Here is a 27993-nt window from a genome sequence, read left to right on the forward strand (position 1 = left end):
CCAAATATTTCTGGCCCTGACTGTATAAATACTGTATGTATAAATGTGGAATATTATATACTCATGATTGAAATATAAGTGAGTTATTTGAATTCTATATTTTTTTCGATAACAGATGTTTATTGGTAACTGCATACACTTCCTAATCATTTAGTGCTCCCACCTGGTCAAAGGCAGGCCTGCAAAATTATATAGCCAAGGGCTCAAAAATGTAATAAGCAGTAGTGTTCTGCATGGTGCAGGGTAAACTTGACCTACGTAGATGTGTAGAACTGACCCTTAACTGCTCAGGTGCTCGCACTACATTGCTTGCTGTATGCCAGTCTATTCTTCTCTTCAGTGTTCACTCCTGCCTGCAGCTCCCCACCATACCACCTGAATAAAAAGTAATTTCGTCACCTCACTAAAAAGTGGTTTCACTGATTGTGAGTAAAATCTAATGAAGGACCTTGTGGTAGGTTCATGGTAAGCAAGGGTTTGAATATATTTATGTCTCATTGCGTAGACAGATATATTTTCTCTCGAACGAAAGTAAACGTCTGGAATAGAATCCATTCTTCATTCAGGACATGAAAATGTCTTCTCCCCTATGTGAAGTATGTGATGTTTAATGAACTCTGATCGATCTGTAAAACATTTTTCACATTCTAAACATGAAAATGTCTTCTCCATTGTGTGAATTTGCTGATGTTTAAGAAGAGCTGATTTATCTGTAAAACGTTTCTTACATTCCAGACATGAATACGGCTTCTCCCCTGTGTGAATTCTTTGATGTCTAACAAGCTGAGAATGAGCTGTAAAACATTTCTTACATTCTGGACAAGAATACGGCTTCTCTCCTGTGTGAATTCTCCAATGTCTAACAAGCTGTGAATTATCTGTAAAACATTTTTCACATTCTGAACATGAATATGGCTTTTCTCCTGTGTGAATTCTTTGATGTTTAAGAAAATTTGATTTGTGAGTAAAATTCCTTCCACATTCTGGGCATAAAAATGGTTTCTCACCTGTATGAATTTTTTTATGTCTAGCCAGACCTGATTTATCTGTAAAACATTTCCTACATTCTGAACATGGAAATGGCCTTTCCCCAGTATGAATTAACAGATGTCTGATAAGTTTTGAGTGAGATATAAAACATTTCCCACATTGTGGGCATGAAAATGGCTTTTCCTCTTTGTGAGTTCCCTGATGTGATTCCGGAAATTGTTTCTTACATTCTGAACATGTAAAACGTTTCTTTTTTGCATGAGTTTTGTGATGTTTAAGAAAATGTGATTTATCGGTAAAACATTTTCCACAATCTGGACATAAAAATGTTTTCTCTATGCAAGCTCTTTGATGGTCACCACCTCTTCTATTACTATTTTGCTCAACAGTCTGTGATGAATCAAAAGATAGGAGCTGGTCGAGGGATTCAGATAAAAGGTCATTACTGTGGAGGGCTTCAGGTATAGCTTGAATAATGGCATGCTCTTCATATGCTTGTGATGTAATGCCATGATTATCTGCTTTAAAATCTGAAGATATTAGATATCCCTCTGATCTCCTGGTGCAGTCATCTGCAAAGAATAAAACCAATTTTATTGTTCTTCAATAATAGTGTCTTGAAATTATATTTTTTAAATTATATTATTATTAGAGTTTGTCCAAAAGATTTGCAGGACCCTTGTCTAGCTGCCATATCGATAGTACATGACGACCAGTCCTACAAACCATCGGCCAGCAGCCCTTGCTCTTTGTTTGATTTATCGGCATATCATGATGCCATACCGGTGTTGAGCTACAATGATCAAGTCATCCCAGGACAACTAATGAAATAATGAGCTGGGAATGCCTGCAGGAAGAGGGGGAATTGCAGTGCCGTGGTCTGGTGGCATTTATTGGCCAACAGTAATTATCAGCATTTTTCATACAAGTTGTAATAAAATGGTGGCTCAGTGGTTAGCACTTTTGCTTTGCAGCACTGGGCTCCTGGATTCAAATCCCACCAAGGACAACAGCTACATGGAGTATGTATGTTATCTTCGTGTTTGCGTGGTTTTCCTCTGGGTTCTCTGGTTTCCTCTCACACTTCAAAGACATGAAGTGTCTTAGGCCCCTTTCACACGTCAGTGATTCTGGTACGTTTGTGCTTTTTTTAAACGTACCAGAATCACTGACATATGCAGACCCATTATAATCAATGGGTCTGCTCACACATCAGTGATTTTTCACTGCACGTGTCTCCGTGCGGCGTACCCGCGTGTCCGTGATTGCTGCACGGAGACATGCCCATTTTTTTCTGGCATCACTGATGTCCCACGGACCACGCAGTGGTGTGGTCCGTGAAACACGTGCCAGAAAAAAACGTGCTTTTAAAATAAAAATCATTTTTACTCACTCGGCTCCAGCGATGTCCTCTGCAGCCCGTGCAGCTTGCTGCTTCTGAGCCGGCTCATTACTGTCGCGCATATTCATGATGCACGACACAGCCGACCCGGAAGCAGCTGCTGCGGGGGTCAGCGCCGGCCGGATGCTGCACCGCGGGAGCGATCAGCACCATGGAGAGCGGGAGCGTGCACAGGTGAGTTAATCTCTAAGTGCAATCACGGGCCACGGAGAACGGAGCCCGGATTGCACTTAGACAACCCACGTGTGCCGTGATTCACGGCACACGGAAGGACATGTGCGTGTTTTACACGCCAGTGAAAAACGTCAGTGTTTTTCACTGACGTGTGAAACGGGCCTTACTGATAGGAAATTTAGATTGTGAGCCTCAATGGGGACAGTGGTCATAATGTCATTAAAGTGCTGCAGAATATGATTGTGCTATATAAGCAAAACATAGTAAAATACTTGACTACGGTATAATTCAGATGACGCTAGTGATTTTCTCATACCCAAAAAAGGTTCCGTTTTTTCATCAGGGTTTATCCAGTGTGTCAGTTTTTAACATCAGTGTGCCAACATTTTTCTTGCATGAAAAAAAATAAATGTGAAAGCTTCTTCTCTTCATTAACAAGTAAAAATGGACAACACAAAGATGGTAAATGGATAACATTTCTGTACTGTCCTTTAATAATGAACCTGATGATTTGAATTGGCAAATGTAATCCATAACTCAAATAAAAAACAGACAAGTTTCTGTTCACATTTAGTGCACAAAAACCCCCAAAACACTGACATGCGAGCAATAAACTATAATGGGTTTCTATTCTATACATGAAAAAAACCTGATACAACACATGTGAAAAATGGGATGTCTGAATAAGGCCTAAGCCAGTTGTGTCACAGTACAGACTATAGATTTTGTGGTTCCATTTCTCACTTGTCTGTTGAAGCAAAGTTTTTCACAGGTTCATGTTTTAGCATACCTGTCACTTAAGGGCAACCAATCAACTCTGATAATACTACAGACCAGCAGATATAGAGTTAATCTGCTGGTTGGTGGCATTATGAAGGTGCCTGGCTTCAGTACTGGAATTGGGGCTAGCTGGGAGAAAATTAACTTTATTCTTCCCTGAAGCGGCCAGCTTTCAGCCATGCAGACGTGACCGGAGCAATTACATTCACGGCTCCCAGTACTGAGAGCAGCAGATGTAAACATGACCAACACTGACTGATACCTCGCGTTGAACTGATGCACTGTAGACCATCTGTCAGTCAGTACTGGGTCTTGCTTACATTCGCTGCTCTCAGTGGTATAGATGTAATTGCTCCCGGCATATCTGCATGACTGAAAGCCAACAGCGGCTCGTAAAAATAAAGTGAGTTTTCTCTTGGGTGCAGTACGGCAGCTGGGCACCTTCATAGCGCTATTAACCTTCAAATTAACCAGATATCCGAAGGTTAATAGCATTTCCGAACCTGACAGGTTCCCTTTAAATGCTTTACATATTCCCTAGTTCACTTTGTACCGCATCTGTGTCAGCGGCCGAGCCGCTCGGATCCGGAACCGCGGTGGCTCGAGGGGTCTCCGGACCCGGGGGTTGTGCGAACACACAAATTTAATAAAGGGAGGTATATACAGGGGGATTGGAAGTTTGTGATGCCACCCACGGTGCGTGGTAAGATGGAGTACCACCGCTGCTGTTGGGAGCGCACGGTGGCGGTGGTATGGCAGCAAGGTGTTAACCCCTCCGTGGGTAGGGGGTTTTGCCCCGGGGCCCGGTGGTGGTAGAAGAGGGATGCCGTTGGGGAGGAAAAGGGTTTCTGCGTACTCACTCAGTCCAAGAATAATGACACCGACAGCTTGTAAACCAGAATTCTGAGCACTTCTGCAGCAGGGAGGGAGCACGCGTGGATCCGTGCCCCTTGGTGTTGCTTGTTAACCTGTGACCTTTTCCGTGGAACTCTCTTCACTATTTGGACCCTGTAGTGTAGAACTAGTCGGGTCCCGCTCACCCGTATGGGTAACGAAGTGAGCTTGCTTTCAGGGTTCCCGCTTGGGATTTTCTGGACTATGTATTGGGAAAGTCCTATCCCCCTTGTTGCGCTAGTACCCCGATTTTGGAGCGGGTGGAGGATGAATCTTGAAGACTTCACCCTCGTCGGGTAAATTACCAGGATGCTTGAAGCCACTTCCCGGCCTAGGGTCCGCGTACCCCGTCGTGCCCTGGCCCCTGCCCGGAGATGGCTCAAGGCCGCCGGCTGCCTTCCTCGGCAGTTCCATGCCCCTTGATACTATCCCCTGCGACCGGGGGTTCCAGCTCCTCCCAGGTCCAGACTAACGTCTGCCACCTAGTGGAGTTCAGGAACCCTGCTCCCAACCTGTGACCTCTCACTTAGGGAGTCACCGCTCAGCTCCCTTTTGTCATGACCTCTCTACTTGAGAGCCTCTGCTCAACTCCCTGAATTTGACAGTTCTCGCCCTCCCAAACCAACCCCCCCAAGTGGGTGGCCTTATTCCCTTCAGGCTATCCAATGGTGTGTCTGGTGGGTGTGGTGCAGAGTGTTCCTGGGGTTTTACTTAGCTTGGTTCTTAGCAACACCGAAGGCCAGGGATCCGTAACCAAGGAGGAAGCGGATACTATGCAGAAGGGCAGATTGCACAATACCATGTGACGACCTGATAGGCCAGGGCGTCACAACTTCACATATTCACTAGTCACAAACTCAGTATAAGAACACAACTAATATAAGTAGTCTCTCCAAATTCAACACAAAGTGCATCTTTTAATGACTCCCTCAGTCATGACAAGAATCTTAAAGGGAATTTGTGGACAGGTTTTTTGCTCTCTAATCTGAAAGCAGCATGACGTAGGAACAGAAACCCTGATTACAGCAAAGTATCACTTAAGGCCCCGTCACACTAAGCAACATCGCTAGCAACATCGCTGATGAGTCACACTTTTTGTGACATAACAGCGATCCCCTTAGCGACGTTGCTGTGTGTGACATCCAGCAACAACCTGGCCCCTGCTGTGAAGTTGTTGGTTGTTACTGAATGACCTGGGCCATTTTTTGGTTGTTGGTGTCCCGCTGGGAACATGTCTGACACCGTATCAACAACCAGCAACTAGTTGGCGATTCAGAATTCAACGACGCAGGCGTGGTTTAGGCCTCCCTCTTCAACTCAGATTGGTGGTCACAACTAAGCAAAAGGTCTCACTTCCGTCCTTCGTTCATACAGCTTTTCGGATCGTAGTAGAGACCTCCAAGCTTGCGTGCTGGTTTGCGGATCTTATTAACGGCTTCTTCAACTCCAATTGGTGGTCACGACTGCGGCTTTGTTTGATTAAGAAGTCAACGAGGTCGCACTTACGTTCTCTGTTGGCGGGATCGCACTAGAGACCTCCGTGCTTTCATCTTCCACCTTCTGATAGTTTTATATTACATATTTCTTTGGTAGGTATAATTTGCGGTGTTGTTTGATTGATATCATAGTATTCTGCATTGTGTTCATGTTTTGACACTTACAAGCCTATACTGCTTGTTGTCAGTATTCATTTTCTCTTTCTGCTGCATTTTATGTGTGTGTGCGATTATAATAAATGAGTTCTTTTTTTGGTTGATATTTATATCATTTATCATTTTATTTTGCAGTTTGCACATCATGAACCACACCGAGCGTGCTGTTTTGGTTTCTGCATTGCTGCTTGAGGCAGCTCGGCAAGAAGATGAGGCACAGATGCGTTCAAAAAGAAGGCGTCGCATGTGGACCAGAGAGTGGCTGCTGAAGAGGTCCCAATTCTCCCACATGCGACTAGTCAGAGAGCTGCAGGAGAACAATCCTCATGATTTTCGGAACTATCTGCGCATGTCAGATGAATCTTTCAAATTAATACTGGAGAGTGTCAAGCCATATATTCAACGGCAGAATACACTAATGCGTGCTGCTGTCCCGGCAGAGGAAAGATTGGCCGTCACACTGCGTTTCCTCGCCACTGGACGCTCACTGCAAGACTTACATTTTTCTGCAGCCATTTCAAGGCCACTGCTCAGTACTATAATTCCGGAGACATGTAATGCGATTGTCCGCAGTCTCAGGAGCTACATTCAGTTTCCCAAAACAAAAGAGGAATGGAAAAAGATTGCCTCTGATTTTGACCATCTTTGGCAGTTCCCTAACTGTGGTGGGGCTTTGGACGGGAAACATGTGAGGATCACCCAACCAGGGAACAGTGGATCCTATTTCTTCAATTACAAGGGCTATTTTAGCGTCATTATGATGGCCCTAGTTGACGCCAATTATGAATTTATAACTGTTGAAGTTGGCATGAATGGAAGGGTATCCGATGGTGGTGTTATAGAGCACACACATTTTGGAGAGCGATTGGACAACTGTGAACTGAATTTGCCACCCAACTCTGAGACTAGAGACAACCTTAATTTTGTGTTTGTCAGCGATGAGGCATTCCCGCTTCACGCAAATCTTGTTAAACCTTTCCCTCAAAAAAGTCTGACGGTGGAAAGACGAATTTTCAATTACCGTCTGTCAAGGGCCCGTCGGGTTGTTGAAAACGCTTTTGGGATCATGGCCAACCGTTTTCGCGTTTTCCACACACCTATAAACATGAAGCTTGAATCAATAGACTATGTTGTTTTGGCCTGTTGCGTGTTGCACAACTTTCTTCGGCGGCGCGATGCTATTGGGTACTGTCCACCTGGCTTTGTGGACTCTGTAGACCCAACAAATGGGGAAGTGGAGCTTGGTGAATGGCGTGAAAACGATCTTACAATTGCAGGCCTTCAACCAGTCGTGCACGGCAGAACAAAGGATAATGCGAAGGCCTGCCGAGAAAACTACTGCCAATATTTTAATGGCCCTGGTGCAGTGACTTGGCAGCATCAGAATTTATAGTGGTATACTGATGTAATATAAACAATCCTTTCATTTTGTGTAATCATGTGTAATAAACCTAAAAATTTACTTTTTAAACTACTTGTTGTTTTTTGAAAAACTAATGGTCCGTCCACGTACCATGTTTCCACAGAAAAAAGCCAGTTTGTAGTGCTGCACTCTTTAGTGCGGTCTGCACGTAGACCCCGCTTTGGGTATGGGAGGGGATACATGCATAGCGCATGAAATCTGCTTTTGTTCTGCAGTGATTATATAGATATATATGTATCTTTATCTCTCTATCTATATATACATATACTGTGTATATCTATATATATAATTGCCTTATTCTCTCTGTCTGTCTATCTGTCTGTCTGTCTTGCTCCAAAATTGTGTCCTTACGGTGACACAAAGCTGATTGGCCGCTGAGCTCGCCATGGCCCCGCCCCCCTGCACGGATTGGCCGCTCGCCCAGGCTGCGCCCCCACACGGATTGGCCGGCCGCTCGCCCAGGCTCCGCCCCCCCACAGATTGGCCTCTCGCCCCGGCACCCTGCAGGCATTGGCAACTCGGCCACGCCCCCCTCACGCAATACATGCTAGCTCCGGCCCCGCCCCCCCACGCATTCCCCGAACTGACACGGTCACGGAGCCACGACTCCCAGGTGAGTACTGTACCCCCGGGAGCTCACATCAGCGTACGCCGCCAACCCAGCCGACACATACCCTCGCATTGCTGGGGCTGGCCGGCGTATGCTGGTGTGGGCTCCCGTGCGAGCGGGGGACGAGATACGCTGGTAACCATGGTAGCATAGTTACCAGCACATCAAGGTCCTGCAGCGGCGGAACATACACACACGCACACACATAACAGCACACACACACACATACACACACACACACATCAGATCACACTCACTCTCACACACACATCACATCGCATCCACACACTCACAACATCCTGGGATATCGCTTGCTTCTCGGCAGCGATACTGTGCAGTGAGCTTCCCGGACCTGCCGGAGGATCACATGGCCAGAAGCATGTGGTATCTCCGGATGTTGTGAGTGTGAGCGCGTATGTGTAATATCGTCAATGTGTGTGTGAGTGTATGCGATCGGGTGTGTGTGAGTGTATGCGATCGGGTGTGTGTGTGTGTGTGTGTGTGTGTGAGTGTATGCGATCGGGTCTGTGAGTGTCGGCAGAGGAGCACGGCGTGCTGGAGGAGGCTGGGAGGAGAGAGGCTGATCCTGGGGAAGGCTGGGATGGGGAAGCTGGGAGGGGGGAGGCTGAGAGAAGAGAGGCTGATGCTGGGGGAGGCTGAGGCTGGGGTAGGCTGGGAGGAGAGAGGCTGATGCTGGGGACCGAAAAGGCTGATGCTGGGAGGAGAGAGGCTGATGCTGGGAGGAGAGAGGCTGATGCTGGGGGAGGCTGAGGCTGGGGTAGGCTGGGAGGAGAGAGGCTGATGCTGGGAGGAGAGAGGCTGATGCTGGGGACAGAAAAGGCTGATGCTGGGAGGAGAGAGGCTGATGCTGGGATGAGAGAGGCTGATGCTGGGGACAGAGAGGCTGATGCTGGGAGGAGAGAGGCTGATGCTGGGAGGAGAGAGGCTGATGCTGGGGTAGGCTGGGAGGAGAGAGGCTGATGCTGGGAGGAGAGAGGCTGATGCTGGGGGATGCTAAGGCTGGGGTAGGCTGGGAGGAGAGAGGCTGATGCTGGGAGGAGAGAGGCTGATGCTGGGAGGAGAGAGGCTGATGCTGGGGGAGGCTGAGGCTGGGGTAGGCTGGGAGGAGAGAGGCTGATGCTGGGAGGAGAGAGGCTGATGCTGGGGACAGAAAAGGCTGATGCTGGGAGGAGAGAGGATGATGCTGGGATGAGAGAGGCTGATGCTGGGGACAGAGAGGCTGATGCTGGGAGGAGAGAGGCTGATGCTGCGGGTAGAGAGGCTGATGCTGGGAGGAGAGAGGCTGATGCTGGGAGGAGAGAGGCTGATGCTGGGAGGAGAGAGGCTGATGCTGGGAGGAGAGAGGCTGATGCTGGGGAAGGCTGAGGCTGGGGTAGGCTGGGAGGAGAGAGGCTGATGCTGGGAGGAGAGAGGCTGATGCTGGGGACAGAAAAGGCTGATGCTGGGAGGAGAGAGGCTGATGCTGGGATGAGAGAGGCTGATGCTGGGGACAGAGAGGCTGATGCTGGGAGGAGAGAGGCTGATGCTGCGGGTAGAGAGGCTGATGCTGGGAGGAGAGAGGCTGATGCTGCGGGCAGAGAGGCTGATGCTGCGGGTAGAGAGGCTGATGCTGGTGCAGCATGGGGGATGGAGCACGTTTGGGAGTACGCAGCATGGCGGATGGAGCACGTTTGGAAGTGCGCAGCATGGGAGATGGAGCACGATGGGGGGTGCGCAGCATAGGGGATGGAGCACGATGGGGGGTGCGCAGCATAGGGGATGGAGCACGATGGGGAGTGCGCTGCATGGGGGATGGAGCACGATGGGGAGTGCGCTGCATGGGGGATGGAGCACGATGGGGAGTGCACACCGCCCCCCAACACACACACACACACGCGCGCGCACTGCACATCACACCACACACACACACTGGGAACCACAAACAACTGCCCTACACAGACACCCACACACACAGACAACGCTGCACACACACAACACCCAACACACAAACACCGCAGCATGCACAAATATACGCACATACCGCACAACACACACATTGCACAAAACATACCTCCCCCAAAACACACCACACACACACAAACCGCGCAACACACACACACACAATGCTACAGACACACAGCGCTCCACAAACAACGCAACACACAAACAACACCGCTCTCACCCCCCGCCACACCCAGACAACACCCAGAACATGTACAGCCCCTACACAAACACTTGGTAACTACACACAACAACATCTATATATATATATAACAAAAATCATACATTAACTACACAATACGTAAATTCTAGAATACCCGATGCGTAGAATCGGGCCACCTTCTAGTATATATATATATATATATATATAATAGTTGCATGGATATATCTCTATATATATACCTAGAGATATAACTATCTAGACATCTCTATATCTATACATATATATATATATATCGAATATATAAAGCTGAGTGTGTGTGTGTGTGTGTGTGTGTATGTGTGTGTCCGGGATTGGCATCCGCACCGTCGCAGCTACAGCCACACAATTTTGCACACTCACACTTCTGGACCCCGAGAGCGTCATAGGCTATGTTTTGAGGGGAAATTTTAACCCCGCTCTTTACAGTTATTCACCCAAAAACCTGCCTCCATTAAAGCGAATGGAGCTCGGAGCCACAGTGCAGCCAGAACTTCAGAAGAATGCGCAGCCACGCCCTTATATGGAATGTTGGCGTGTCACAATGCAGCCAGGGAAAGAGACAGACACAAACGGGGTAAGAAACAGACATAGACAAAGTAAGAGACAGACACAAAGAGATAGACACAGACAAAGATACAGACTGACAGGGAAAGGGACAGACAGGGAAAGGGACAGACAGGGAAAGGGACAGACAGGGAAAGGGACAGAGAGAGAGATAGACAGAGAGATATATACAGAGGGGGAGACAGACAGAGAATGGGAGAGAAACAGAGAGACAGTTACTATCCCGGGCAGCGCCGGGTGCTATGTTGTGAGGCGAAATTTTAACCCCGCGCGTTCAAATTAACAATCAATCTTGCCCTATCTACATAATGGTGAAAAAGTGCCCCCAACACTTTTCGTTTCAAACAGCTGCCAGATGTGAACAAAGGGGACTTAAAGAATGAGAGCGATGGCGCCAAAGAGTATATACCGTACAGTTGCTAAGTTGGAGCCAGGACATGAGATACTCACCCCACTCGGGGATATGAACACACACTCAAAATGTGCCACACACTACCACGTGCTTGAACACATATACCACCCTGTATAGCTGGCCCTAAGCCCGAAATTCATGGTGTCACGCCAATATTAGACATGGCCACCATGAATTTATAGTAAAGATAAAAAAAAAACACAACACACAGAAAAATATTTTTATTAGAAATAAAACACAACACAATTAGTGACTCCATCTTTATTGAAATAAAGAACCCCCCTCCGCAGTAATCCTGGGTCAAGGGTCCCGCGCTGTCCAATCCGGATCCAATATCATCTGATCGGTTTGCTGGAAGGCAAAGCGATCAGATGATGTCAGGTTCTAGGGGCTGAAGCACATCACACATCAGCTGATTGTATAAAAGCCGATTATACAATCAGCTGATGCATCGGTGCAAAAAAAAAAAATACTCACTTATGTGCTGATTACCGGCAGCTCCTGGAGCGATGGGGAGGGAGTCTGATCCCGTCCGATCGCTGCAGCAGCTGCCGGTAATCAGGGATGAAGTCTCCTGACGTATCCGCTGATAACCGGCTGGGCGCCGGCGTCAGCCCAAGACTTACGATCAGCTGATGCCTCTGGTGACTGCATCAGGTGATCCATCGCCAGGTCCTGCATCCTGCAGGCATACGTACCCGGGGAGACTGCACACACCCGGAGTGGCGGTACCAGTAGGAGGATCTGGGAGCGTGCATGGCACCGGAGTCTGCAGACAGGTGAGTATAACTTTTTTTTTTTTTTCTACTGTTCACTTTTGTTTTCGCAGCCGCTTCCACCTCCCGCCCAAACATGGCACCGCACGGCAGCATACATGCACAGGACGGGAGGTATAAGCGGCGGTGACGGTACCGGGAGGATTCACGCTTCTGTGTTTACTGACAGAAGGAATCCTCTTCCTGTACACGTCACTTTACTACCCACCTCCTGCGTTTATAGCTGCGTTTTTGGTCTTAGAAACGCACCAAAACGCAGCTATTTGCGTTTCTCATTGCGTCTTTCAACATCCCATTGCACTCAATGGATGAAAAGCGCAGTGAAAAACGCGGGAATAATTGACATGCTGCGTTTTTGTGGCACCACAAAAACGCAGCTGAAAAAAAACGCTGTGTGCAGACAGCAAAAATGAAAACTCATAGACTTTGCTGGGGAAGCAAAGTCATGCAGTTTTCTGAGCAAAAACGCACCCGAAAACTGCGCAAAAACGCCGCGAAAAATGCACTGTGTGAACTTACCCTTACACTGATGTTTCGTTGTGATGACTCAGGTTGGTGCGAGTTTGGAGACACCAAACATGTATTGTTTACTCGGAGTGCCGTGACCTCCGATGGTGACGTGGGAAGTTATCGAAATGGCTAGGCGCATATAGCTCTTGCTGACAGATTTTGTCAGAATGAACTATAAGTGGTTAATAGTCGTGGGTGGAACCCTATTACACCCGCGACTACACATGTTAATTGTTGAAATTAAATTATATCTGTACGGATCGCCACGTCATGCTCACGACAGAAGGTAGCGATTAAGCAAACAAGATCCATGACGTACCCAGTAAGTCATGGGTTGTTCAGGGGTTAACAAAACAGAACCTTGCCAGAGACACTAAACAGCACTCACCACGACGCCTCAGGATGTCTGCCCGGATGCTGGCGAGGAGCTCACTGGACCTGTAGCGCAGGTCCGCCAGCTTCTTACGTATTTGTGTTGTGGACCGCTCCACCCCAAACCTTCGGGACAGGCCTCTGCTGATCATCCCCAGCACTGCCTGTTTATGAAGCATGAGATGCTCATGTTCTGCCTCACAAAAATAATCTTTTTTAATCATCATTCTGATGAGATAATGCACCTCAACAGGCCCCCAGGAAGAACAGCGCCTCCTGGCCGCCATGTTCCCACCTCTAAACATAACAGAAAATCAACACCGCCCACCAGACTTCAAAGACGACGGGAGAAACGTCATGACATGATGTCGCACGAGCGCCCACAAACGGCATATAACAGCCCTGAGTACTCTACTGCGATCTGCAATCCAGAACCTTATCGCTGGAAGAAGAGAAAGTCACCGCCCAGTCATAACGTACTTACGATTACCAATAGGAGCGGAGGGGGCGCGGAGAAGGCAACGTAGATGCACGCCTATATGTTGTTAATCTTTCAATGTGACAGGTCTCAGTGACCAACGATGTTGTTGCACAAGTTGTTTATGGATCTCAGGATTGTTGGTGCGTTGTTGTAAGGTTTGACTGTGTGACATCTCACCAGCGACCTCTTAGCAACTTACCAGCGATCCCTATCAAGTTGAGTTGTTGGTTGGGATCGCTGGTAAGTTGTTTAGTGTGACGGTACCTTTACTGCACTGTGTTTTGCTCTTTCAATACAATCAGTGTTTTATCAGCAGCAGATTATCACTACAGGACTAAAGGTACCGTCACACTAAACAACTTACCAGCGATCCCAACAACGATACAACCTGACAGGGATCGCTGGTAAGTTGCTAGGAGGTTGCTGGTGAGAGGTCACACAGTCAGACGCTCCAGCGATCCCACCAGCAACCTGACCTGGCAGGGATCGCTGGAGCATCGCTACACGGGTTGCTGGTGAGCTGTCACCAGCAACCAGTGACCAGCCCCCAGCCAGCAGCGACGCACTGAAGCGATGCTGCGCTTGGTAACTAAGGTAAATATCGGGTAACCAACCCGATATTTACCTTGGTTACCAGTGCACGCAGCTACACGTGCAGAGAGCAGGGAGCAGCGCACACTGCTTAGCGCTGGCTCCCTGCTCTCCTAGTTACAGCACACATGGGGTTAATTACCCGATGTGTGCTGTAGCTACATGTGGAGAGAGCAGGGAGCAGCGCACACTGCTTAACGCTGGCTCCCTGCTCTCCTAGTTACAGCACACATGGGGTTAATTACCCGATGTGTGCTTTAGCTACATGTGCAGAGAGCAGGGAGCAGCGCACACTGCTTAGCGCTGGCTCCCTGCTCTCCTAGTTACAGCACACATCGGGTTAATTACCCGATGTGTGCTGTAGCTACATGTGCACAGAGCAGGGAGCAGCGCACACCGCTTAGCGCTGGCTCCCTGCTCTCCTAGTTACAGCACACATCGGGTTAATTACCCGATGTGTGCTGCAGCTACATGTGCAGAGAGCAGGGAGCAGCGCACACTGCTTAACGCTGGCTCCCTGCTCTCCTAGTTACAGCACACATGGGGTTAATTACCCGATGTGTAGTCTGGCTATGTGTGTACAGAGCAGGAGCCGGCACTGACAGTGAGAGCGGCGGAGGCTGGTAACGAAGGTAAATATCGGGTAACCAAGGACAGGGCTTCTTGGTTACCCGATGTTTACATTGGTTACCAGTGTCCGCAGAAGCCGGCTCCTGCTGTCTGCACATTTAGTTGTTGCTGTCTTGCTGTCACACACAGCGATCTGTGCTTCACAGCAGGACAGCAACAACTAAAAAATGGCCCAGGCCATTCAGCAACAACCAACGACCTCACAGCAGGGGCCAGGTTGTTGCTGGATGTCACACACAGCAACATCACTAGCAACATCGCTGCTACGTCACAAAAGTTGTTCGTTAGCAGCGATGTTGCTAGCGATGTTACTTAGTGTGACGGGGCCTTAAGGGTTTTGTGCCTCCTAGTTCAACCATCTGCCCCATGACTAATTCTGTCGATAAACAATTTACACAGGAAGCTATCAAGCTTTGGTGTGGGAGGAGTTATGCAGAGCTCAGCACTCCAAGATAGTTAAAACTGTGATTTTATCACAACTGTTTCACCCAGTAAACTCAGTGATACATCTTTGGAATCAGGGTCTCTGCCACCATATTATGCTGCTTTCAGCTAACATCAAAAACCTGCTCACAGATTCCTTTTAAGATTGATTTGTATCAGGCAGATGCTGGCTGTGTTCCATAGTCGGTACCTGACTGCAACTACAAGTACCTTGGTTAAATTGCTGCAGTTTAACCATTTAAACGCTGCTGTTAATCTCAGAAGCATGTAAATAACATCATTGAATGATGAGCATGTGCTGGGTGATAACAATACCCTGCGACAAGATCACGAGAAACCAATAGGTTACTGCTGCAACCGGTGGCATGCTGAAGGCGCACATACAGTTAGGTCCAGAAATATTTGGACAGTGACACAAGTTTTGTTATTTTAGCTGTTTACAAAAACATGTTCAGAAATACAATTATATATATAATATGGGCTGAAAGTGCACACTCCCAGCTGCAATATGAGAGTTTTCACATCCAAATTGGAGAAAGGGTTTAGGAATCATAGCTCTGTAATGCATAGCCTCCTCTTTTTCAAGGGACCAAAAGTAATTGGACAAGGGACTCTAAGGCCTACAATTAACTCTGAAGGCGTCTCCCTCGTTAACCTGTAATCAATGAAGTAGTTAAAAGGTCTGGGGCTGATTACAGGTGTGTGGCTTTGCATTTGGAAGCTGTTGCTGTGACCAGACAACATGCGGTCTAAGGAACTCTCAATTGAGGTGAAGCAGAACATCCTGAGGCTGAAAAAAAAGAAAAAATCCATCAGAGAGATAGCAGACATGCTTGGAGTAGCAAAATCAACAGTCGGGTACATTCTGAGAAAAAAGGAATTGACTGGTGAGCTTGGGAACTCAAAAAGGCCTGCGCGTCCATGGATGACAACAGTGGTGGATGATCACCGCATACTTTCTTTGGTGAAGAAGAACCCGTTCACAACATCAACTGAAGTCCAGAACACTCTCAGTGAAGTAGGTGTATCTGTCTCTAAGTCAACAGTAAAGAGAAGACTCCATGAAAGTAAATACAAAGGGTTCACATCTAGATGCAAACCATTCATCAATTCCAAAAATAGACAGGCCAGAGTTAAATTTGCTGAAAAACACCTCATGAAGCCAGCTCAGTTCTGGAAAAGTATTCTATGGACAGATGAGACCAAGATCAACCTGTACCAGAATGATGGGAAGAAAAAAGTTTGGAGAAGAAAGGGAACGGCACATGATCCAAGGCACACCACATCCTCTGTAAAACATGGTGGAGGCAACGTGATGGCATGGGCATGCATGGCTTTCAATGGCACTGGGTCACTTGTGTTTATTGATGACATAACAGCAGACAAGAGTAGCCGGATGAATTCTGAAGTGTACCGGGATATACTTTCAGCCCAGATTCTGCCAAATGCCGCAAAGTTGATCGGACGGCGCTTCATAGTACAGATGGACAATGACCCCAAGCATACAGCCAAAGCTGCCCAGGAGTTCATGAGTGCAAAAAAGTGGAACTTTCTGCAATGGCCAAGTCAATCACCAGATCTTAACCCAATTGAGCATGCATTTCACTTGCTCAAATCCAGACTTAAGACGGAAAGACCCACAAACAAGCAAGACCTGAAGGCTGCGGCTGTAAAGGCCTGGCAAAGTATTAAGGAGGAAACCCAGCGTTTGGTGATGTCCATGGGTTCCAGACTTATGGCAGTGATTGCCTCCAAAGGATTCACAACAAAATATTGAAAATAAAAATATTTTGTTTGGGTTTGGTTTATTTGTCCAATTACTTTTGACCTCCTAAAATGTGGAGTGTTTGTAAAGAAATGTGTACAATTCCTACAATTTCTATCAGATATTTTTGTTCAAACCTTCAAATTAAACGTTACAATCTGCACTTGAATTCTGTTGTAGAGATTTCATTTCAAATCCAATGTGGTGGCATGCAGAGCCCAACTCGCGAAAATTGTGTCACTGTCCAAATATTTCTGGACCTAACTGTAGCTGTCACAATTTCACTATATACTGCAATTTTTTGGCATTGCATTATATAACCTAAGTAATCAGGTGATGGCACGTTTTAGAGGGACTAAAAAATAAAGTAAAAATAAAAACCATACAAATATATATAAACCTGCAAACCTCTCTCTTTTCCTTCCTTTAAAAATGAGGACATTTTGCCAACAAACCAGACCTAAAGGAAGTGATGCTCAATCCCACATATTGCTACTTTGTATGCAAATTAATGCTTGCCCCCGCTTGGGTGAATAATTCATCCACTAGGAAGATTTACGGGAACTCCGGTCACAACGATTTGTAATTTTTTTTTGGGGGGGAGCTGAACCCTATTACGGTCCCACTTTTTCCTTCTTTTTCCCATTCTCTATCTTTCCGATCCTAGATTACTTTTAGTAATTTATGCTTGTTTCGGTCACCTTTCCGATTTCACTAGTTGGCCTATTCCTCCCATAGACTCATAAGTTTCCATTTACCGATATGATCTAAAGTCTTTCTATTTGCTCAATATTGATTTCAACTATTTATCTCTGTGCCAAAGTTATGTACTGTACCTTCAATTTCTGAACACTTGATGAAACTTAAAATTTAAAAAAAAATATGTAAAATTTACTTTTTTTTTACATATTTGATATTGTCATGTCCAAAAATGTCTGACCCCCAAAAATATTTTTTGCTTTTTTTAATTAATGGCTTTCAGCTCGATCTTCAACAATATTGACTTGATGGATGAATGCTCTGTAGGAAGATCGATTTTGTGCAGGCCTAGATAGGTTTACCAGTGTCTTCTCTGCCGTTTTCTTGATTCTATCAAGTCATTGCTGGTCTTCCTCTTCGCCTTGTTCCTTCTATTCTTCCAACCATGATGTCCTTTTCCAATGATTCCTCTCTTCTTATGATGTGTCCAAAATAGGCAAGTTAGAGCAAAGAAAGACCTGTACAAAGACTTAATCAGAAAATTGTGTATAAACTTTATTAATTACTGTACAAAAAATGTATAAAAGTACATACAAAAGATAAAATAGAACTTTGTGGTGAAGACCAGCAGGTGGCGTTCGTGTGAGAGAACATGTTCGGGATGAGGAACATGTGGAGGGTCCTAAAACGATACCGAGGCATTTTAAAACACACCATCAATGCAATAATACTCTCTTGAAGGTACGCGGCATAGACCAAATTGTGACAGGGGTGCAGCTGGGCAACATTAGTCGTCACCTCGCACAATGTGAAACAAAATGGATTTGAACTTTAAAAACTCTACAGCCTCATGGATTGAATGAGTGTATGAGTTTCGTACCTTTTTTATGACTGCATTGTACTATGGTCCATTTAGTATTCACATCTTTCTAATGGGTATTTTTTGCTCATAGATACCACCATATTGATTTGTCCACTCCCTCATATATGTGTTTTTAATTAGTTTTTAATAAGTTTTAATTATATTCTCTTATTTGTATTTTCAGTGTGCGTCCTTTGTTTATATTGACTGGTGGAGCCGATCTAAATTTATGTATGGACTTGGAGAATCTCATGAATGGTCGGACCGCAAAGTCTATAGAAATGCATACAGATTTTTCCTTTTCGGGTTGTGATTTTACATTGTCACAGCATGTTTGTATTTTGCACACTAAAATTGTTATTCCACAATGCACATGCTGTTTTACAAATGTATTTATGTGTGGCATTATACACATTTGTTTATATTTACCTTTAAAGGTCTAGTTTTGCTATAAGATATGCATCTCTATCTTACCCAGCAGTTCCTTCTGTGCCTGTGCTCCTGCGTTTCTTGGCCGGGCGGTCTGGACTCATCTCGGGCGCGTCCTTTGTGCTGTTCCTGTGGTAAACTGGTTTCCACGGTTACAGTTGGACGTGCTAGGGGTGATGACAGGTCTTCGGGGCATCAGCGCAGGCGTCGTTTGGTCAGTGGAAACTGCTCGGCAGCTTATGACCATATATTAGCTATTTACCGTTTGCATGTGGAGGTAACGCCCACATTGGTCATGTGAGTAGCGTTGCCTGGATCACAATATGACGCTTTCTGCACTTTAACGATATGTGACCCGGGTGTCATTAGATGTATACGCCTCTTTGTGTTACGCCCACGCTGGTCATGTGAACAGCATTACCTAGGCTACAGTGTGACGCTCTCTGCGTTCTAGCTATACATGTGACCCAGGCGTCATTTGTAATAACACGCCCCTCTGAACACCAATGAAAACATGTTTTATTCTCCACCATTATAAAGTATATATATCAACGGTTCTGCTTGGCTCACCCTATTACCATTTCATTGGTGTACCGAGGTATAAAAGGGTGCCACTTATGAACATAAGACCACCCCGGAAGTAGGATTAACAACTGAAACCTATAGGTCGGGGTTTCCTGGACTGTCAACTCACATTTCAGGTATTTTACTTTAGGATTTTGACTGGGATGTTCTGTGAGGTATTTGCTGTGTCACGCCTGTCACTTTAAACTCTTTTACAACTGTTCAGGTTTTGCAGGTCTACTATTACCTGATACTAGACAATTTTCTATTTTGTGGCATTTGTGGGCAGCACGCCGCAGGGTCTTTTCCAGTTTCCATGTTATTCTCCATTATTCACTGAAATGTGAGGTGAGGTCTCCACCTGCTGGTCTTCCCCACTAAGTTCTATTTTATCTTTTGTATGTACTTTTATACATTATTTGTACAGTAAATAATAAAGTTTATACACAATTTTCTGATTAAGTCGTTGCACAGGTCTTTCTTTGCTCTTCTTTGTATATCCTGTATATGGCTCCTTCCATATATTTATTATGGCACGGGTTCGTCCGTGTGTGTTGGCTATGCTAACCCAAAATAGGCAAGTTGTAGCTTGGATATCCTTACTTCGAGTGACAAGTCTAGCTTGACTTGTTCCAATATTGATTTGTTTGTTTTTCTTCCAACCCATAGTATTGATAACATCCTTCTCCAGCACCACATTTCGAAAGTGTTGATTTTTCTTCTGTCTTGTTTCTTTATTGTCCAGGTTTTACATCCATATGTTACTATTGAAAAGACCAGATTATGTACGAGTTGTGTCTTCATCACAAGTGAAATGTTCCTCGATTTGAGTACCTTGTCCAGTGACTTTATTGTTGATTTGTCCATAGCTATTCTATTGACGTCTGGTGTTGTCGCTGCATCTTGAGTGATTATTGATCCAAGTAGGTTAAAGTCCTTTACAACTTTCAATTTGTTGCTGTCCATCTCAAATATGTCCCGTTCGTACCTGGAAGTAGTCAATATCTTTCTCTTACTTGTACTGAGTAGGTGTCCTATGTTTCAGCTTTCCATCTTCACACTCCATAATAAGTCCTTCATTCAATCTATGCTTGTTGCTATCAATGCTATATTGTCTGAGTATTTAAAATTGTTGATGATTCATCCAGCAATTTTGATTCCTTCTTCTTTTGCAGAAAGTCCAGCCTTCCTGAAAATAGCGTCTGCATTTAAATTGAAGAGAAATTTTGACAGGATGAAGCCTTATCTGATGCCTCTGTCTACTTTGAACCATGCCGTGTCACCATGTTCTGTTTGGGCTGTTGCTGCTTGGTCGATGTAAAGGTTCCTGATGAGGCTGATCAGATGGTTTGGTACACCCATATCTTTCAGGGTATTCCAAAATTTCTCATGATCAACACAATCGATGAAGTAAGAATAGAGCTCCTTTTTATATCATTTGGCCTTTTCAATTATCCATGTAATGTTACCAATTACATTTCGTTACTCTGCCTTTTCTGAATCCTGCTGGTTTCTCTGGCAGCGCTTTGTCAAAGTAAGGCTGTAACTGTCTTTCTCTTCATTAGAATTTTGCTGGCATGAGGTATGAGCGCAATAGTCCGATAACTTCCACAGTCAGTAGCATCTCCCTAATTCGGAATAGGAATAAACACTGATCTTGTGCAGTGCTTGGGCAATTTACCAATTGTCCATATCTATTGAAACAAGTGTGTGATGACATCAATTGCTGCTTCAGAAGACTTTATTAGTTCTATTGTCACATCCAGGTGCTTTGTTTTTTGACAGAAACTTTATTGCAACAACAACTTCGTCTTTTAGGATGTTTGGTTCACAATCATTTCTAGTCACCGTTTCTTCCCGCATCACTGAGTACTTTTTGTAGATGTGCTCCGTGTATTCATTCTTTCCATCTTTCCTTGATCTGTTAGGGCTGAGTTTGTTCCCGTTGGTGTCTTTCAACATTCACACTTTTGTTTGAAACTTTCATTATATCTCTTTGATCTCTTGGTATGCCTCCCTGATCTTGCCCTTCAGATGTTCGTTTTCAATCTCTGTACCTACAGTATATTTTGGTAATAAAGTTCTTTGTCTCCTCAAATGACTCTCTTTAGATAAAAAAAATACAATTATTCAAACCGTATATTAAATGCTCATGAGAAAAAAACAACAAAAAAACATAAAATCATAATTGCCATTTTTTGTTCACCGCACTTCCCCCCAAAAATGCAAGAAAAAGTTATCAAAACATCACATGTACCCCAAAATGGTATCAATAAAATTGTCAGCTCAGGCAGCATAAACAGGGTTGTTGGAGTTGAGTGAGTCTCAGAAAGTCGCAATACAAATTTTTGTTTTGTTGCAAATTTCTGAAATTTTTTTTCAAATTTGAAAACTGAACTTACAAATCATGTTGCCAGATCATCTTTACCACACAATGTATACCGTAAAAGCAAAACACAATATACAATAGTGGATTGCAGGTTTTCTTTTTTGAAAGTTCACCCCCACTTGTATGACATTTAATGATAACATTAATTTTTTACATACAAACTACAAAAAAAACCCAAGCCCTCACATGGCTATGTCTACAGAAAAAAAATAAGTTATGGCTATTGGATTCAAGGCGAAAGAAAAAACCCCCAAAAAGCAGAAAAGCAAAACATTCCCAGGTCATTAACAGATAATATGTACTTTTGAGTAGTGTAACTCTCACAAGGGACTATGGTGATAGCGGGAAACTGTGGCGGCTAAGCTGACACTCAAACTAGGAGGCCCTGTGCTATCCTTATTCTCAGAGGTAACCTTAAAAGGTGAGAATTTCTGAGTCTCCTTCCAAGCCCTGCAACTTACCAGCCCAGATCTTATACCCCCTCCCCCAGGGGGGCCGGGACAGGAGTGTGATTTAACCCACAGAAATAGAGAAACAGGGGGAAACCAAAACTCTGCTACATAACATTCACACACCTAGGTATAAAACAAACAAGAGATTAAGAGGAAAACAAGTGCAGGGTGAAAACAACAAGACAACTGGTAACTTCACAACAACACCAAGAACAAAGCAACTCTTTCTCCAGAAAGTCTGCCACACCACAACTCACAGACAAACATAGCATAAACTATAGTTGGCACAGGTAGCAGATTTCCTCTAGCATAAAAATGAGAGGAGCAGCAGTGATTAGCTTCCTTACAACATGTGATCAAAGAAGACTAACAATCAGGCTCGCAGAGGTTAACTGTTGTTAGTCTGCCTATGAATGAGCAGACAGCAGTTCGACGCCCAGGTCTGCCTGAGTTAATCAGAAACACCAGAGAAACCATCAGTGTCAGATTCTGCAATGTGAATGTAACGCCCTGGACTATCAGGTCGTCACAGGGTATTGTGCAGTCTGCCCCTATGTGCAATATCCATCTCCTCCTTGGTTATGGGTCCCCAACTGCATGGTGTTGCAAACATCAGCCAACTAAAGTCCTAGGAACACTCTGCACCACACCCACCAGACACACCAGTGGATGGCCTGAGTGGAATAGGGTCGCCCACTTGGGGGGTTGGTTAAGGGGAGGTCAGGAGTGTCAGGAGCAGATCAGAACAGAAGTAGCTCCCGATGAGAGAGGAACTGGGGATAAGGAGCTCTCAAGATCAGAACAGTGGTAGCTCTCAGAGAGTGAGCAGCTCAGGAGCCGGGCTCCTTGGAAGTAACTAGGCAGCAGATGGTGGTCTGGGCCTAGTAGGAGTGAACCCCCGGTCACAGTGGATCGTGGCAAGGGGCACGGTACTGTCGAGGAGGACAGCCGGCGGCCTTGTACCATCACCGGGCCGAGACCAAGGCACAACGGGGTACATGGACCATAGGTCAGTGAGTAGCTTCAGGCAACGTGACAATTAGCCCGACGAGAATGGAGCCTTCAAGATCCGCTCTCCACCCGCTCCAGAATTGGGGTACTAGCGCAACGAGGGGGATAGGACTTTACACCAAAACGGTCCAGAAAATCCCAAGCGTGAACCCTGAGAGCAAGCTCCCACAGTTAGCCATAATGGGGAGCGGGACCCGTCTAGTTTCAAGCTATCGGGACCAACAGAGAAGTAAACTAGGTGCCAGGAGGAAGGTTACAGATCACCAGGCAACACCAGTGGGAACGGGACCCAAACTAGCTCCCCTCAGCGGCAGCGGTGTACAGAACTTTGGTTTATCCAGTTGTCGGTGTCAGCTTTATGGACTGAGTGAGTACAAAAGTGACCCCCTTCACTCCCCACGGCACTCCCCAAACTCCAACACCGAGTCTCGGGGCATCCCCCCTTCCCGTGGAGGGTTAAACATCAAGCTGCCCACTCCATCGCCACCGGGTACTCCCCAGCTGCAGCAGTTGTACTTCATCTTACCACAAACCACGGGTGGCGTCACGAACTGTAAATACATAATCAACTGTAAATACCCCCTCTTCACTTGAGTGGCCACATGACCCCAGGGTCTTGAGACCCCTCGAGCCACCGCGGATCCGGATCCGAGCAGCCCGGCTGCTTCCATGGGGGCGGCACACCTCCAAAGCCTGACACTGCCATTACAGGTGGTGAGTTTTGTGCAAAACTCCGTGTGACAGTAACTTTCCACAGTAAGCTATCCTGTGTGTGTACATGAAAATTTCACTATCTCTGGCCATTATATGATTATTATCTTGCATTTTATTAATTTTCTGCTCTGCATCGCCTTTACACAGCACAGCACACTGTAAAGAATTCCTGCTTGTCATTCATTTTTTTCGCACACAAAGACAAGCTGCAGAAGCATGGAGGAAATTATATAGCAGAGCTGGGTGGTCTGGATATGAATCAGTTCTGGGGTGAGTTGAAAGACTTGTTAGAAAGTTCATCTTGATCTTTCTATGATTCCTGCTCTTCACTGCTCCCCAACCCATCTCCTTAGGGTATAATGGGCTGTGTGACATGATGCCTGCAGTCCGTCACATCTGAGCAAGATGGATTTGAGCTTTTTTTTTCCAGAATGAATGACAAGTGGATGTGTAAGATGTGACTGGTAACTGGGGGAGGAAGTTTATTCCAGTTAGAACATACTGTATATGATAAAGTTTCCTATATTTGAATATGGTATTGATTTATGTAAAGTTTGTCAAAAGCACGGTTCGTTTTTAATGGCTCATAAAAAGTGTTGACTACAATTAGACTCTAAATCCTGGTCCAAAGGAATATGGTCCACAGGCAATTTAATGTAAGATACACAGTCCAACATCTTTGCAGATTCTCAATTATTTTTGTGTCTCTCTCTCTTTATTTATTCTATTTTACCAAATGTCCCTTTATTACCGTAGAGCCTTCTTCTGGTCCTGATGCTGAATACGGGATCACGGAAATGGAACTATTTATAATGTATTAAAATATTAGAATAAAGCATGACCGATCCCCTGATGCTCTGCTTACAAATCTTCAATGCTGCCTAGCTACCCTGATTATCTCTGCACTTCCTCTTTTGGCCAGACAGGCTTGGGACCGCTGGAGCCAATTTTTTTAATTGGAAAAAAAAGCCTCTATGGTCTAGTACTACTCACCTGTGCGGTTATCTGTAGGAATCCTCTCTTTACACCGCTCATCACCCCTCACATATGTCTCTGTAGTATTAATAGGGGTCAGATCTTCACCCTGAAAATAATATTGGAAAAGTCACAGACAGACGGAGACGTTGCAATAAGAAGAGTAAAGATCCTAAATGAACATGACAAACAAAAATGACAGCAATAGATATCACAGAGCTGCAGGTCTGCTGTATAATTCAACCTATTGGACATGTGATTTTGTCCTGAAGAAGGAGAAATTGTTCTCAGAAACGCGTTGACAATAAAAATCACCATCTTATCTGGATTCTTCCACTGTTGTGTGGCGATATCCCTTCTTTAAGGAACACTACTACCCCCAGGGATGCGACAGCAGCCGTCTTTACCTTCTCAGTAGTTGTGGCTTTCACAGCTCCCCTAGGTGAGCCTGTTTTTATCTCTCACGTTATCCACTGTTCTTAGATAAGACCCTATTTGCGCTACTTTTCAGGAACATAACATTTTTTGATCACTTTTTATTCACATTTTCGGGAGGCAGAATGAACAAAAACCAGCAAATCAGAAACGTTTTTTTGTTGTTTTTTTTATGCCATTCCCTGTTTGGTAACAGTGATAACACAACTTTATTCTTCTGGTCAGTACGATTACAGGGATACCACATTTAAAGTTTTTCTCACTTTTGCCTCCACACAATAAAAACTATTTTATTGGAAAAAAAAATAGATTTTGCATCGCTGTAGTCTGACAGTTATATCTTTTTTTATATTTTGGCTGATGGAACTGTATGGCGGCTTGTTTTTTGTAAGATGAGATAACCTTTTCAGGGATATCATAATTATTTATATTTGACTTTTTAATCACGTTGTATTCTACTTTTTTCCAGATGTTTGTTGAAAAAAAACTTTTTTTTGCCAGTTTTTTTTTTATTTATATATTTTTATGGTATTCAGTAACGGGGTTAACTAATCTGACAGATTTAGAGATCAGGTCGTTCTGGACGCCGGGATACCAAATATGTATGCTTTTTTAATTTTTGTTTTAACATAAATATACATGTTTATTGGTATAATATTTTTTTCCTTTTTTTGTTATTTATTTGGGGATTTTTGTTAAATGTTTTTAACATTTTCTTTTTTACTTTTTTTGACTTAGTTCCTCTATGGGACATTAACTTTCATTAGACTGATCACTGGTATAGTACATTACCATGCACAAGAATGGCAAAGCATTAAACCAGTCAGAGTAACACTGACAGAACTCCTGTTACATCATGCTCTGTAGCCAGCAAACTCGGAGGTCATTATTTGACCAGGTGCCATGGCAAAAATCGGGGTCCCATGATCATGTGGGTAACACATGGGGTCCCGATCAAGTGGGAGCGGGAGGTCACTCCCTCTTGCAGCCTCCTAAATGCTGCGGTCTCTCTTGATTGCAGCACTTTGGGGGTTAAACAGGAGTCGTGCGGGCTCTGGTACCGGCAGCGACAGTTGGAGCTTGGCTATCACTTATGCTGAGCTCCCAGCGGCGATCACTTGTACAGAGCACCTGTCCCTGCACGATAACCAGGACATACTAGTAAAGGCGGTGTTACATGGTACGATATATCGTGCGAAATGTCGTTGGGGTCACGGAATTCGTGACGCACATCCGGCATCGTTAGAGATGTCGTACCGTGTGACACCTCCGAACGACTGTTAACGAGCAAAAATACTCACCTTATCGTTGCTCTTTGACACGTCGTTCATTTCCATAATGTCATTCCTCCTTCTGCGCGCCGGTTGTTCGTCGTTCCAGTCGCAGCACACATCGCTACGTGTGACACCCCGGAAACGACGAACAACAGCTTATCTGCGTCCCGCCGGCAATGAGGAAGGAAGAAGGTGGACGGGATGTTACATCCCGCTCATCTCCGCCCCTATCCGGCGGCCGCTGTGTGACGTCGCTGTGACGCCGAATGTCCCTCCCCCTTCAGGAAGAGGATGTTCGCCGCCCACAGCGACGTCGTTAGAGAGGTAAGTACGTGTGACGGGGGTTTAACGACTTTGTGCGACACGGGCAATGAATTGCCCGTGACGCACAAACGACGGGGGCAGGTGCGATCGCTAATGCGGTCACACGATAAATCGTCGAGTGTGACGCCACCTTAAGTCTATTTGAGGGAATGCACCTCAATATAGGACGTACTGGTAATGTTTTTCTGTTATACAAAGATCAACATGATTGACCACAATGTTTCAGCAAACCCTAGTGTCCAAATATCCATCCACAAGTATTCGAGGACCCAGAATGAGCCCAGAAAATATTCACACATTAATACTCTACGTCCACCAAACTGAAATGTTGACACCACATGGATTCATGTTGCTTGTGCCAAATTCTGACTCTCTCATCAGCCTGGGCCAACAGAAATCTGGAATAATCTAACCATAATATGTTTTCTATCACTCAGTGATATAAGTTTTGTGCTCCTTTTCCCTTAGCAAGACACTGGAACTGGTTATCTGCTGCTATAGTCCATCTGTACTTAAGAATTAACTATTAGTTGTATCCAACTATAGTACATGACTGTGCACCACCTATTCTTCATACTGACTCTTCTCAAACTCTTCTGACTGCATTGATTAATTACTTATAGTTACAAGATTCATGTTCACTGGATGCTGTTATCCAATGTACTTTCCACACCATAGCACATAAACATTCAAAATTGCTCAGATCACTTAATTTTCTCATTATTTTGAGCATTCAACTAAAAATAATTACTGATTTTCTTTTTCATACAGGTGTCTAATAAATTGTCCATTCAGAGTTTAATAATGGGGGATAAAACAAGACTGAGTAGAAGACCTTCACAGCCGTCTACACATCACAGGGAGATTTCATGACACCTTCTCTCCATCTACCTGATCATCCTGAGGAACATCGGGATTTTCTCGTTTACAGTCCTGTGGAAGAAGAGGACGTGGACATCTCTCTGGTGTTGTCCTCTCACTGGATAGAACTGGAGGAAACACATACAGGGACTGAATTCATTATTTACATACAGATAATTATAGGCTGTGTGTATTTAGTCCTGTCTATTACCTGGTGATGTGAGGGGCTGGGGAACCTCCATCATGACATCCTTGTACAGATCTTTGTGTCCTTCTAAATATTCCCACTCCTCCATGGAGAAATAGACTGTGACATCCAGACACCTTAAAG

The 27993-nt window shown here is 45.1% G+C and overlaps 2 protein-coding genes across 2 annotated transcripts in view; one reads left to right on the plus strand and one right to left on the minus strand.

Moving 5' to 3' along the window:
- Positions 1–27993, plus strand: part of LOC142312863 (uncharacterized) — a 402852-nt gene that overhangs the window by 86429 nt on the left and 288430 nt on the right. The gene's annotated exons all lie outside the window — the stretch shown is intronic.
- On the minus strand, positions 10–27991 carry LOC142312021 (uncharacterized). Its single transcript, XM_075350894.1, has 4 exons — positions 27874–27991; positions 27693–27790; positions 24787–24877; positions 10–1562 (listed from the first exon to the last, which is right to left on the minus strand). The coding sequence occupies exons 1-4, from the start codon at positions 27956–27958 to the stop codon at positions 559–561; spliced, it is 1278 nt and encodes a 425-aa protein (XP_075207009.1). The 5' UTR covers positions 27959–27991; the 3' UTR covers positions 10–558.

Source organism: Anomaloglossus baeobatrachus, chromosome 5 (genome assembly GCF_048569485.1).
Source record: "Anomaloglossus baeobatrachus isolate aAnoBae1 chromosome 5, aAnoBae1.hap1, whole genome shotgun sequence".
NCBI classification, from domain to species: Eukaryota; Metazoa; Chordata; class Amphibia; order Anura; family Aromobatidae; genus Anomaloglossus; species Anomaloglossus baeobatrachus.

Excerpts from the sequence above, each read along its gene's own strand:
- LOC142312021 (XM_075350894.1), bottom strand. The coding sequence starts at position 27,958 with ATGGAGGAGTGGGAATATTTAGAAGGACACAAAGATCTGTACAAGGAT. Across the intron at positions 27,791-27,873 it reads CCAGCCCCTCACATCACCAG|TTCTATCCAGTGAGAGGACA; the intron begins GTAATAGACAGG and ends TGTTTCCTCCAG. Across the intron at positions 1,563-24,786 it reads TCCTACAGATAACCGCACAG|ATGACTGCACCAGGAGATCA; the intron begins GTGAGTAGTACT and ends TATTCTTTGCAG.